This window comes from Haliotis rufescens, unplaced genomic scaffold, assembly GCF_023055435.1.
Source record: "Haliotis rufescens isolate VD_foot unplaced genomic scaffold, xgHalRufe1.0.p SCAF_7, whole genome shotgun sequence".
Classification (NCBI taxonomy): domain Eukaryota; kingdom Metazoa; phylum Mollusca; class Gastropoda; order Lepetellida; family Haliotidae; genus Haliotis; species Haliotis rufescens.
In genome coordinates, this window is record NW_025964361.1 from 30,267,429 (window position 1) to 30,282,052 (window position 14,624).

At 40.1% G+C, this 14,624-nt stretch overlaps 2 protein-coding genes across 5 annotated transcripts in view; one reads left to right on the plus strand and one right to left on the minus strand.

Moving 5' to 3' along the window:
- Window positions 1–11,393, minus strand: LOC124148130. Its single transcript, XM_046519093.2, has 4 exons — window positions 11,237–11,393; window positions 8,836–8,991; window positions 6,701–6,850; window positions 1–3,189 (listed from the first exon to the last, which is right to left on the minus strand). Exons 1-4 carry the CDS (start codon window positions 11,265–11,267, stop codon window positions 3,134–3,136), a joined length of 393 nt encoding a protein of 130 aa, XP_046375049.2. The 5' UTR covers window positions 11,268–11,393; the 3' UTR covers window positions 1–3,133.
- A 60-nt stretch (window positions 11,394–11,453) lies between these two features.
- Window positions 11,454–14,624, plus strand: part of LOC124148129 (alpha-N-acetylgalactosaminidase-like) — a 30,290-nt gene continuing 27,119 nt past the window's right edge. For 2 of the 4 annotated variants that reach the window (XM_046519092.2, XM_046519091.2), the window contains exon 1: window positions 11,454–11,606. The gene's annotated coding sequence lies outside the window, so the exon portion shown is untranslated. Of the gene's footprint in view, window positions 11,607–11,716; window positions 11,739–14,624 lie in introns of those variants that run through there. The other 2 variants (XM_046519088.2, XM_046519089.2) reach the window with 2 other exon arrangements.

The window sequence follows — 14,624 nt, forward strand, 5'->3', positions numbered from 1 at the left end:
TGATAAATTATTTATTATTTCATCAAAAATACAAAAATCATAACATACACTGTTTATATGGAATAATAAAAAAGGCAATATAAAAACTTGATAACAACAAAAGGTTTATCATCTATGAGCCATAGCCAAGTGTAAACAATGTAAATGCCACTAGGTACAATCTAGGATATATAACATGCGTACAAATATAAGAATAGATTATTCACAACAAATAGGAATTAAAAACAATAAAATTCCTCCAATGTAAAACTAACAGTAATGTTATATGGAATTGTAAATGCAATTACTTATATTCTTTAAGTATTTCACAATACCTGTGTAACATTGTAGGGCTAATAAAACCAAATTCATTACCAGGTACACCACAACTATCTACCTGCTCAGGTACATTTGCAATCATACCAGTAACAACCCTCTTAAAAACATCCTACTGGACTTCAGTGACCTTAAAATATCATTGTATTATTGAAATACACATATATGTTCAATCATTCCAAAACAGACAACCATAGAAAAAACTCTCAACCTTACCCTGGTTTGTGTCTATTACAACTGATATCAACAGCTAACAAGGAAGTTAAGCATGAAAGTCACGGTGTCCTTGACCATTACAACATTACAAATCTAGGGCACCTGATTTACATACCACTGCAGCATAACTCAAGGACCTCCCCCCACCAGCTCCCTAATTTCAAACCCTCAAAGTTACGTGGCCAGGGGAAAAGGGTAGCAGCAAGATTGTAGCAATGTACAGCTTTGTTTTTACTATCCAACATCCGCTGTTGCTAATACATACTGGTTGCTAATGCATAGCTAATTCTTGCCTTAACACCGTTCTACTAACATCTAATGCTGACTTTGCATTGGTCTTCACATGATCTGTCAGAGTGCAAATTACAGAATATTGTGGGGACAAATTTACTTCCTCCAATGCTGTAGCTATTATTGTCCAAGGCAGTAAACTTGACCCATAATGTTTCTTAACTGAACTCTCACAATAATACATTTCTCAAGGAAATTTGGCTGTATTTATTTTGGTAAATGGTTTGGGAACACGGGGGAATAAAATGTTCAAATAAAACGTGCAACATGTCAGACAGAACTTGTGAAGGCCAGTGCAAAATCAGCATCAGATTTGAGTAGATTGTTATGAAGGTGTGAATCGTTACTGTGTATTAGTGACAAGTGGAGGATGGAGAGAGACAGCAGAGCAGCACATACAACGTCCAGGTACAAAATGTATCTTACTGGACGAGAAAACTCAGGTACACAATCCTTGGTGTCTTCAGAACCAAACTTGTCTAAACAGATCTCAAGAATGAAAAGATTGGTAAGTTACATACAAACAAAGAATTCAAATAACTTGCATATTAAAAAATAGATTTGGCTTCTACATATGAAATGTTGAAAGGTAGTGGTAGTATTAAGTCTGAGTCCTATAGACAATCACAATCTTACATCCTGAGTATGTAAACTGTGTGGAATGGAATAAGTATTCTTTGGCATGGCCTGCTTAAAACTAGAAATAGTTAATACATCTGAATGGAACTGTTTCAACATAAAATATAATTTTGGTATCAGAAAATATCAAATTGTAAAAATATGTTATAAATATAATTTAAACTAAGTTTGATCTAATGTGATATTAAACATCTGACTGACATAAATGAGCTCAAGAGCTATTTCTTTGCTGGAAATGTATGACATCCCTTATATAAATACTTGCCAATAATCAATGCATACTACAACTTAATTTTCAGTTTAAAAATTTAAACAAATGGATTGTCACTTTAAAAACTTTTCATACAGAAACTAAAACACACTTATTCAATAAACATACTTTTTCAGGTGATCCTAATAAATAACATCACCAGACTTGCTTCATGTCTGTATTTCTATTATTTTTTAATCTTAAATTAGTAATCTGCAGCTTGACTAACTTAACACAAATGGAAAAGGTAGTTCTAAATAACTGCCCACCCAGTGACTCTCAATATGTGCCCTTGACCTTTATCATGTTGAGTATAGAATGATAAATACAATACATGCTCCATGTATACACTTGAAGTTTGTTTATGAGGCCTTGAACAGTTTGTTTATAGACGCTTTGAACAGTTTGTTTAAAGATGCCTTGAACAGTTTGTTTATAGATGCCTTGAACAGTTTGTTTATAGATGCCTTGAACAGTTTGTTTAAAGATGCCTTGAACAGTTTGTTTATAGATGCCTTGAACAGTTTGTTTATAGATGCCTTGAACAGTTTGTTTATAGATGCCTTGAACAGTTTGTCTATAGACTTTGAACAGTTTGTTTATAGATGCCTTGAACAGTTTGTCTATAGATGCCTTGAACAGTTTGTTTATAGATGCCTTGAACAGTTTGTTTATAGATGCCTTGAACAGTTTGTTTATAGATGCCTTGAACAGTTTGTTTATAGATGCCTTGAACAGTTTGTCTATAGACGCTTTGAACAGTTTGTTTATAGATGCCTTGAACAGTTTGTTTATAGATGCCTTGAACAGTTTGTTTATAGATGCCTTGAACAGTTTGTTTATAGACGCTTTGAACAGTTATTTATAGATGCCTTGAACAGATTGTTTATACATGTTATAAACAAAATCAAATAGGAAAAATAAAATGCACCTCATCTCAAGTTTCTGACAAAATTGGATGACAATCTACTAATGAGTCAGTTGTGGGCCATGAATGCTTCCACATGGTCAATATTTTTGCAGTACTTGCAAGTAAACTTAACATGTCTGGAAGAGTGTCTTTTCTCCATTAGAATTGTCTAATCAACAGTATCATATACCACGGTATCTCCGAGATATCTCTTCAGCAACCTCAATGGAATAAAATTGTAATGTGAACATAACAGTTTTACATACTATCATTAATATATTTGTAGTTATCACAAAATCTTCTCAAGTCACAGGGACCTAAAATAATCTCATTTATCGTGGAAGAAAGTATCAGGCTACAAAAACAAAATAAATAGTTTCTAAACTTAAATCTTAATTTTCTTATTAAGCAAAACAGTTTCCATAGTTACTGAATGGATGTGAATTACCATGGTTACGCTATGCATGCAGTTGGCACTGGTGTGATAGGCTAGGCGTCAGAATGAGTTCACCTCAGAAGAGGCAGGCTTCAGTGAGTAGGTTGTCTCTGGAGAGATGTTTGGAACATTCTGAAATTCAGGAATACATATTAAAGTGCATACTCATGCAAATAATACCATATTTGCTGTAATATGTGCCCCAGACACTTAGAGGATTGACAAACCGGGGCGCTTATTAAAACTGTTCATGAGTTATATTTGTTTTCAGACATCCATTGGTAGGGAAACGGCAATTAAACTAAAGAATTTTGATGATAGGTATGCTGCTGTTTTCTGCACGAAACCTGTACAATATACAAGAAATATGGAAATGTGGGTTTCCCCACTAACATGGTCAGGATAAATCATGTAACCTTAGTAGGGCGTTTAAAAGACTTACAGATTGGTCCATAAGTTTGTCAGGGGTGCATTTTGGAGCAGGGTGCTTGATACGGAAAATTTGGTACATACATTTGTTGCTGTTAATAATGAAGAAACTAATCTATAAAAATCTGAAAATGTCAATATTTCAAATCTTATAAGCTTAAAAATAAATAAATTTATCATATAATAGGTAGGTTTCTCGGCAGGATATAGCAAATGGATAAAACTGATATCCGTTGGGGTCATATGTCGATGCAAATATCAAAGGTCAAGTATGGACTACTTTCAATGGTTACAAACAAACATGGCGTCGCCCTTGTCATTGGGCGATTGAGTCAGAGTCAAGTACAATGTTTATCCCTAATACAGGATATTTACAATCATCAAACACACTCACATTATAACCTCTATTGATTTAATAGTTCCTTATTACTTACAACAATTCACAATTGAGCTAAAAAAGGATGGGTTATGTCCCTTTGAATGTGATGTTGTTAGACCCTACCAGTCGGAAAGACATTGCTATGTGTCAAAAGTATTCTTCATATTTGACTAATGACACTATCAATACTATTGGTAGTCTAAAATGGAAGTTGATATTTCAGGCTGTCATTGACAACTAGTATGACTTCACATTAGTCATAACTAAACACTTTGCAAATTAACAATCATATCGATGTTCCAAGTCTTGTCATTTCTGGGGGACAATCTCATTAAAATCAGACCTCAGTTCTCGCTACTGCTAAACAAAGATCTGAGGACATCCCATTAGGGGTCACATCAGAACGACCTTTCATCCCACCAATCAGAGCATCACTTACCAGATTATGAAAGTGACAGTCGGAATGTGCTTTCTAATCATGCAACCTCAAAAACTTTAACTCCGAAAGATAGTTACGGGTTTAACGACTGAATCCATACAATCTAGACCGTCTATTAGCCATTCCAGAATGTTCTTTTGTTCAGGTTTCAAATTTTAATTCGAGAATTTGTCAAAATATATTTCGAAGCGTAGTCGCCAATTTGAAATTAGTGCCCTAAAGCACGAGAAAGCTGCCTTCTGATTGGTCATTCCATTGGTCGGTCAAAGTTCGCTCAAGGTCGGTCTGACGTGACACGTAATGGGATGTCATCAGATCTTTGTTTAGCGGTAGCGACAACTAAGATATGATTTTAATGAGATTGTTCTGGGGAATATTTTTTAAATTTATTTTCAAACAATAATGTCAGTCCATCATGGTTAGTTTGACTATGTGACTGACCCCATTTATAATCCCATGCAAATAATGAAATATGAAACGATGAGGAATCAGGATGAATACCCATGTGTACAGAGACCACTTGTTTGTAAATCTGTCAATAATGGTCCAGAAAGTGGGGTTTCCCCTCTAACAGGATCAGGACTAATGGGGTTTCTACTCTAATAGGGTCGGGACTAATGGGGTTTCCCCTCTAATAGGGTCGGGACTAATGGGGTTTCCCCTCTAACAGGGTCGGGACTAATTAGGTTTAACCTCTAACAGGGTCGAGACTAATGGGGTTTCTCCTCTAATAGGGTCGGGACTAATGGGGTTTCTCATCTAATAGGGTTGGGACTAATGGGGTTTCCCCTCTAACAGGGTCGGGACTAATTAGGTTTAACCTCTAACAGGGTCGAGACTAATGGGGTTTCCCCTCTAACAGGGTCAGGACCAATAGGGTTTCCCCTCTAACAGGGTGAGGACCAATAGGGTTTCCTCTCTAACAGGGTCAGGACCAATAGGGTTTCCCCTCTAACAGGGTCAGGACCAATAGGGTTTCCCCTCTAACAGGGTCAGGACCAATAGGGTTTCCTCTCTAACAGGGTGAGGACCAATAGGGTTTACACTCTAACAGGGTAAGGACTTATGGGGTTTCTCTACTAACAGGGTGAGGACCAATAGGGTTAACACTCTAACAGGGTGAGGACCAATAGGGTTTCCTCTCTAACAGGGTGAGGACCAATAGGGTTTCCTCTCTAACAGGGTGAGGACCAATAGGGTTAACACTCTAACAGGGTGAGGACTTATGGGGTTTCTCTACTAACAGGGTGAGGACCAATAGGGTTTCCTCTCTAACAAGGTGAGGACCAATAGGGTTTCCTCTCTAACAGGGTGAGGACCAATAGGGTTTCCTCTCTAACAAGGTGAGGACCAATAGGGTTTACACTCTAACAGGGTGAGGACCAATACGGTTTCCTCTCTAACAGGGTGAGCATGGTGAGGACCAATAGGGTTTCCTCTCTAACAAGGTGAGGACCAATAGGGTTTACACTCTAACAGGGTGAGGACCAATAGGGTTTACACTCTAACAGGGTGAGGACCAATAGGGTTTCCTCTCTAACAAGGTGAGGACCAATAGGGTTTCCTCTCTAACAGGGTGAGGACCAATAGGGTTTCCTCTCTAACAAGGTGAGGACCAATAGGGTTTCCTCTCTAACAGGGTGAGGACCAATAGGGTTTCCTCTCTAACAAGGTGAGGACCAATAGGGTTTACACTCTAACAGGGTGAGGACCAATAGGGTTTACACTCTAACAGGGTGAGGACCAATAGGGTTTCCTCTCTAACAAGGTGAGGACCAATAGGGTTTACACTCTAACAGGGTGAGGACCAATAGGGTTTCCTCTCTAACAGGGTGAGGACCAATAGGGTTTCCTCTCTAACAAGGTGAGGACCAATAGGGTTTCCTCTCTAACAGGGTGAGGACCAATAGGGTTTCCTCTCTAACAGGGTGAGGACCAATAGGGTTTCCCCTCTAACAGGGTGAGGACCAATAGGGTTTCCTCTCTAACAGGGTGAGGACCAATAGGGTTTCCCCTCTAACAGGGTGAGGACCAATAGGGTTTCCTCTCTAACAGGGTGAGGACCAATAGGGTTTCCTCTCTAACAGGGTGAGGACCAATAGGGTTTCCTCTCTAACAGGGCGAGGGCCAATAGGGTTTCCCCTCTAACAGGGTGAGGACCAATAGGGTTTCCTCTCTAACAGGGTGAGGACCAACAGGGTTTTCTCTCTAACAGGGTGAGGACCAATAGGGTTCCCTCTCTAACAGGGTGAGGACCAACAGGGTTTCCTCTCTAACAGGGTGAGGACCAATAGGGTTTCCTCTCTAACAGGGTGAGGACCAATAGGGTTTCCTCTCTAACCTGGTTGGACTAATGGAGTTTTACTAAGGATGCCTGCTTGAGGTCAGATACTCACTGTGTTCACACCGGTGTCCATAGAAGCCTGTACCATGGCAGTCACACTTGTAGCCACGCTGGCGCTGGTTGTCACTATCCATGCTTTGCACCTGGAGACACTCTCCATCATTTTCACAGGGCTGGAGGTTTTCACAGATGTTCAAATGACCTGGGAACATGAATATTAATAAAAAAAATAAGGGTGAAACATTGTTTTGATTATGGAGCAGATTGTTTTGACTGGGTGCCACCATTTTGTTTGAAGCAAATGCAAGTGATATGAGAGGTCGAATATGATTGGTCAAGAGGAGGGACATAGAAGAGACATAACTCTAAATAACCACTGCATGGTGGCGCTACGATCGAGCCAAGGAATTCTAGCCTAGCTCAGCAGGGGTGGAAACTGGTCAGCTAGCCCTACAAAGCAGCAACCAATTCTTGATCCTTGTTAAATCTTTGACCATTCTAGTGTGTTTTCTTCAAATTTGAAAACGGATGGTAGTCACGAGGGGTTGGTAGTCACTAGAGGCTGGTTGTCACTAGGGGCTGGTCGTCACTAGGGGCTGGACATGACGAGGGGTTGGTTGTCACTAGGGGCTGGTCGTTACGAGGGGTTAGTAGTTACTAGGGGCTGGTTGTTATGAGGGGTTGGTAGTCACTAGGGTCTGGTCGTCGAGTGGGGTTGGTCGTCTCTAGGGGCTGGTCGTCACTAGGGGCTGGTCGCCACCAGGGGTTGGTCGTCACTAGGGGCTGGTAGTCACGAGGGTCTGGTCGTCACTAGGGGGTTTGTAGTCACTAGGGGCTGGTCGTTACGAGGGGTTGGTCGTCACTAGGGGGTGGTCGTCATGAGGGGTTGGTCCTCACTAGGGGCTGGTCGTCACTAGGGGCTGGTCGTCACTAGGGGCTGGTAGTCATGAGGGGCTAGTCGTCACTAGGGGCTGGTCGATATGAAGGGTTGGTAGTCACTAGGGGCTGGTCATCACGAGGGGCTGGTCGCAACAAGGGGCTGGTCGTCACTAGGGGCTGGTAGTCACTAGGGGTTGGTCGTCACTAGGGGCTGGTCGTCACTAGTGGCTGGTTGTCATGAGGGGCCAGATCTGGTAAATAAGGTGGATGAGGCAGAAGTATGTATCTACATTCCTGTACAGCAGCCATTGCAACATGACAGGTGTGAACTGGAGCATTGTCCTGAAGGAGGAGAACACCACGATGAAGTTTGCTTCTTTGCAGTCTTTTCAAGAAGTAGGCATAATATTCACGATTCATAGTTGTTTCCTGTGGTAAATAAATTATCTGTGTTTTCCCCTCTTTGTTGTGAAAGAATGTGGCCATTATTCAGCCTTCCCATGGACAACATGCAGCCATTCTTCAAAACTCTTTGGTGATTGACCCTACAGGGACAAAAATGCTCTATACTCAATTTTTTCCATTTCAGTGATAGGGAGCATGGTACCCCTGAGTCGAAGTCACGCATCACCAAGTCACTGGACTGAAGCATGCCAACTTGTGACAGTTGACTCAGCAAACACACATCAATACTAACATATGTCACACGTAAGGATGACGACAACCAAGATATACCAGGCTCAAACGTTTCCGATATCCCCTTGTAGCACTTATGACATTAAAAGTATTCATAACCACACAGTGCCAGAGGTACAGAAGCTAACCTTGTACTATTAATGAAAATCTAGAGGTGAAAAAACTGCCAAATGTCACGACAAAGGTCATTAAGTCTGATTCTCATTCACAAACTTGCTGTTGTGGTGGCCTGTTTGAAAAGTTCAAGGATAGAACTGTAAGGAACATGTTGTGTTATTGATATACCATGACAGTTTGGTGGAAAGAAGATTTAAATGTAAAGTTTACAAATGGATAAATAGATGGTTATATGGAAGGAAACCCAGAAATCAACTTTTGTTTGTTTGTTGCTAAAACATTACATGGCATAATGTTAACACAAGGCATTCAAGTTTGGTTGAAACAAACCAGTGGTTGACATCAAGAGCAAATATCCCAACTAGGCTATGACAACACACAAACCTGCAGCTCTTTCACCTTGACAACATTGCAGGAAAACAGCAAACATGGCTGCCTACCATGAGATACACCATTCACCCTTTTGACATGTTCAACTCTCTCACAAGGACTGACCATTGAAGTCCTTCTGACACTCCTCCAGGGTGCTGTAGGGGAAGGGGTTCTTGCAGCCCACTGCCTCCCCACTCAGGCACTCCCTCTGGCTGTAGTCGATCTTACACCCCCGGAACTTCTGGTTGCAGTCCTTGCCCAGGGACACACACACCAACACTGTTACACAAAGTAGAAGGCAATAGGAAATATACATGTTCATGAGGATGTCAGACAATGATGATGAAGTCAGATAATGTTGGGTAATGATGATGATGATGATGATGATGATGATGATACAACCTAAGCTGCCTGTTTGAAGGACATCTTCCCTTGGCAAGGGAGTTAACTGACCATAAAGTCCAGTTTCTACCTTTGTCGAATTATGGAGTTATATTTGGCTGGTCTAACAAGTCTATGCATAGTCCAATCAGTCAAAAATGCATAACCAAATTGACATCCGGTTAGTAAAATGCAGTAAAGTATTCGGTCGATTGCAGGATATGCAAAGTATGTGTACTGCCAACTAGGCATCAACAAATATTTTCCAAATCTTTTCATGTCTTAAATCAAGGTGCTTGCGTGATTTCATGCACTTCACGAAGTGAGACCCGTTTTATAACAATATAGATTCTGATTATCGATCAGATCATCTTGAATGAGCGCCGCCATTTTTTTTAAGCCAATACAAGTGATATGAGAGGTCTGATTGGTCAATCGGAGGGACATAGAAGGGACTTGAATAGCCACTGATGGCGCTACGACCGAGCCCAGAAATTCGAGCCTAGTTCGGCAAGGGTGGAAACTGGACTTATAAAGTGAGTTAACTCACTTTCCTTAAGAAGATGTTTGAAGGATTGCATCCAGAATACAATTATATGCATAAAATAATAATTAACACCGGTTTATCCCACAAGGTCCCCTCTAAGATAAGACAAGAAAAAACATAATTTCCCATAAGTGAATTCCTTTTACATCAGAACATCATAGCATACAAATATTTCACAAGAACATAAAAAAGGAAACAAACATAAATACATGCTTAGTTATATATAGAAGTAACAACAAACAAATCATTACAATTTCACATTTAGGAGCCGCCATAGAATATGAATATTGGATAGAATCAAGCATCCAAGGGCTAAAGTTTTTGTTTGTTTTGTTTGTTTGTTTAACGCCACACCCAGCAATATTCCAGCTATATGATGGCGGTCTGTAAATAATCGAGTCGGACCAGACAATCCAGTGATTGATATCATGAGCATCAATCCACACAATTGGGATCGATGACATGCATCAACCAAGTCAGCGAGCTTGACCACCCATTCTGTTAGTCGCCTATTACGACAAGCATAATCGCCTTTTATGGCAAGCATGCATTTCTGAAGACCTATTCTATCCCTGATCTTCACGGGTCCAAAGGGCTAAGGATAGAGTTTGGGGTAACCTACCCTATCCCTAACGCAACTCACCCCATGGGGTTTGAAGAGGCATGTACAAATATCTATTTTCTGATACCAAATAAGTTTTCGTGAGATATATCTAATTTTAATGATACTATTGGGTGGCGAATAGATTATATAATTGCACCGCCATTTTTTAAAATAGTTATGTTTAGTTTGATTTACTGGGTTAAAAGAGGTCTCAGATCTTTTTAAATTGACATTTGGAACAAGGTATCTTCGTCCTGGTAGCAGAACAGTGGAAAATGGGTATAAAACATGGGAAGAGTTTTCGAAAATTTTAGAAACTAGAATAATACCAAGTTTATAAGATTATCAGATTATATAGTCTCCAGGGGCTTCACTGCTTGATTAACACAAATAGAATTAAAACAAAGTTCTTTGCCTTAGGAGACACAGTATGTTTCATTGTGAGTGAGTGAGTTGGGATAAGCACCGCTTTGAACAATATTTCTGTCATATCACAACGTGTCATGTTAATGTGGGAGAAATCCCTGAAGTGATGCAGGTCTTTGATGTTTTTGACATTGGATAAACCCAGGAGCAAGAGTATGGTGCTGACAAACCTAGAAACAATCAGGGTGAAGCTAGGATTTGAAACCAGGACAGCTGGTTTTAGTCATACATAAGGATAGTTACAAGCTAAGTGAGGAACAAAACACCAAAATCGATAAAACTACTTAAAGTCTAGATATAAGAAATTCATCTAAAAAACTTTTATTACGGTAACAGTTCTGAACTCCATTTGTATTAAGTTTCGGGCTTGATCGTAACCACAGAATGCTTAATATGGTTTTTGATATCTGCCGGTAAGGTATGCGTAAATATTTATATATTATAATGAGTGTAGACTCCAGTCTATGCGTAAGGGAGGTAATCTGGTATCCTTCTGGCAATCGGAATACTTTACTCATACACCATAAAGTGAGGTGACGTTGTTGTGATGACCAAAGCATACTTACGAAATAGAGAAACGACAGTAGCTTGATACATTGCAGTGATGCAGATTGAAGAAGAAAATCGAAAAATGTCGAGCGACAGATAAACTTTTCTGAGATGCTTGAACTTTTCTCTGACCCAGCCCACGGAAATGGAATAAGTGCAGCGTATAGTGGTTACCTCCCCTTTAATTTTATTCGTCAGCCCGTCAGCAGGGAAGAGATTTTTCAGGTTTGTACCGAGTGGCCGGATCGTTTTACGGAGATTGTCGATGTCTGCCGAGTAATGAGGCAATGGAAGTCATGTGATCTGGTGATTGTCACATGAGTAAATCGAAACGAAAGGTGTTACTTTATCTTTGGGGAGTGCAACGAGAGATAGCGCTACACACATGTAAGTAATGCAACAGACTAATGTTCTAAATCAGAAGACAGGCTGGCGTCATAGAAACAGATCTATACCACTAGATTTAATTATTTATTTCAATTTCCACTGAGGGCATCGGAGCGCCGGTCGATTTAGACAGTACGTATTTACCTGTCTGTGCTTGCGAGTTGCTAACCTATAAAAGATACAGCCGAGAGACGCACGTTAAGCGCACGTTAAATCTCCAAAGTAAGTAAGTAAGTAAGACGAGATGGGATCCTGCCTACTGTCAAGACATGACCCTACATGACGACGCGGTCCTACAGTCAAGGCAGTGATGTAGGGTTTTGTCTTGACTGTAGCACACGATCGTGATGTGGGGTATGAATGTCTTAGTACTCTTACAGTTACACCCCACCGCGGCTCTCGGCTATGAAAGATAATGACGTTCTATTGTCAGTTGTTTCTCACTCAAGATGTCAAAAGCAGGTATATATATAGGCCTAGTTTGTGCACTGAGCTGACATTTAGAATTGAATGCCAGCCTCCATATAATTCTCTTCGCTTCCCTTCGCTGAGCACAGCCGAAGCATGTCTTTTGGCGCATAACATAAACCAGAGACCATATACCGATCTCTGCATAGACAGACCCTTATGTATGAATGATCAGGTGTGCATCTTTGTTCAATTTATGATGATACATTCAAAACAATATTTTTTTTATCCTTGATGTTACACTTCCGCCCATAACACCCCTCAATTATAGATAGATAGGTGGAAGAAACAAGCTATATGTAATATATATAACTGTTGGAAGGGGGATACAGCCGAAGTCTTTCCGGGAAATCTTCAGAATCAAAACTCCTCCTGTCCCATCTATACCCCATGGACATATATCGCCTCTATATTTGCAAATCCTGGGGACTCTCAGTACAAGTTGTGCAGTAAATGGATGACGAATGTACGACCCGTGAAGATTCCGGGGTAGAATAGGTCTTCAGCAACCCATGCTTGCCATAAAAGGTGACTATGCTTGTCATAAAAGGCGACAAACGGGATCGGGTGGTCAGGCTCGCTGACTTGGTTGATGCATGTCATCGATCCCAATTGCCTGGATCGATGTTCATGACATTATTCACTGGATTGTCTGGTCCAGACTCGATTATTTACAGACTGCCGTCATATAGCTGAAATATTGCTGAGTGCGGCGTGAAACAACAAACTAACCAACCAACCAACAGTAAATTAGATACACAAACATGTATGTGTGATGCCTTATCCCGACTTATTCAGTTTAGATGGTAATCATGGTAATTTCCTTGTTTGATTCGAAACTGAGTGCAGTGCCGTAGTTAACTTTTTTTGACAGGGGGGGCAAATGAGATTATTCATTTCTTATTCAAGTTAACTTTCACAAGGAAATATGTTTTCTATAAAAAAAATCCAGGGGGTGCAACTGCCCCCCCCTGCACCCCCGGCTGGCTACGGCACTGGAGTATTAAGTGAAGAAGCTGACATTGATTGTATTTTTTATAACAGAATATCAGATAATTCATACTTACATGCTTTAATTTAATTAATCCTACTAAAATCCATACTTATATTTGCATTCAATGAGATTTGCAGTGGATATTATTTGCGTCCTTTCTTAATTTTAATGAGTATTTGCATGCGCTATTTTGCATCCGGTAAAACCCTGATAGCCTTTAACAGTGTATAAGTATATTAGGTGTTCTTGGATTCCTGTGGTCAGATGGTCACATGCTGTGATGAAGCCTACATGTTCTGCTTTGTCACAGTGTTTATTATAGATTTCCTTGTCAGCTGATTTGCACAGCTGGTACCTTAGTTGTAAAGTGTTGCCTCTCAGTTAGTCCTGATGCTTGCTCACCGTCTTCAGCTTTGTAATCATTGTGGAAACTGTTGAAGTGAGTTTTCCAGTTTTTGTAGTGAAAGGTAGAAACTTGGCCTGTCAGGTGCCTCAATCTGACAGTGTGGGTTCGAATCCCGGATGAGCATCAACCCCCAAAATGTTCTAGAATCTGTACTTTACTGAGAAAGTGTTGTCCCAAATATAACATTTGTTACATTTGACCACTTTCTAAATGGCATTGTGTGCATTTACTAGGAAAATCGGTTACGGTTTGATTAGAATTCTTAACCAGTTCATTGAAGCAGATCCAGAATCTTGAAAAATGGGGATGCACATAATACCGAAGTAACAGATCTAGAGTAACTTGGCCGAGGGCACAGTTATCATGTCAGGTGTCTGAATTAAGGGGGGACCTGCACCCCCCTCCGGATCTCCGTGTCGTAATGATTTCGGTATTCATTATGCCAGTGTAGTATTATAAATAATCATTTGCAGTTATGTTTATGAAGCTTATCAATATGCTCACAGTCGGATGTATTCACTGTAAGAAGACACTGAGTCCACAGATTGCAGCAGCCTATCAATGGTGTAATCTGCATGCACTGTATCACAGAGAATCTGTGCATCATCATGGCTGGCAACCATTGTGGAACATAACTCAGTATTGCACTGTAAATGTTTGTAATATTTTGATACAGTGATCCCTCGCTACAACGCTACTTTCGGGGTCCAAATAGTTGATGAGGGTTATAGATGATCAGGTCGAGTCGTAGGTGGTAGATGACCAACAAAACAGTACATGCTCTCCCTACCTAACACGATCTACGCTGCACGTTTCAGAGTTTAAAAAAAGATTAGAATAGAAGTTGTTTATGATTCATAGTGTTAAAAAAGATTTATCGAGTATTAATATGCGCTTTAAAAAAACCACATTGTATCCCTTCAGCGAATTCAGGTGAATAAACAGGTATAACAAACTTGGTCAATAAAAGTATGAAATTTGATATAAAACATCACTAGACATGATGTTTTACCAAATGTATTTCCTGCTCTCCAAGGCATTGTTTTATCATGAATGGCTAATTGGATGCAATACAGTTTCAGTAAGGCAAGTAGTTGGTTCAAGATTTAGCAAACCATGACGCCCTCAGTAAAAGCTTAATAGATTGTTT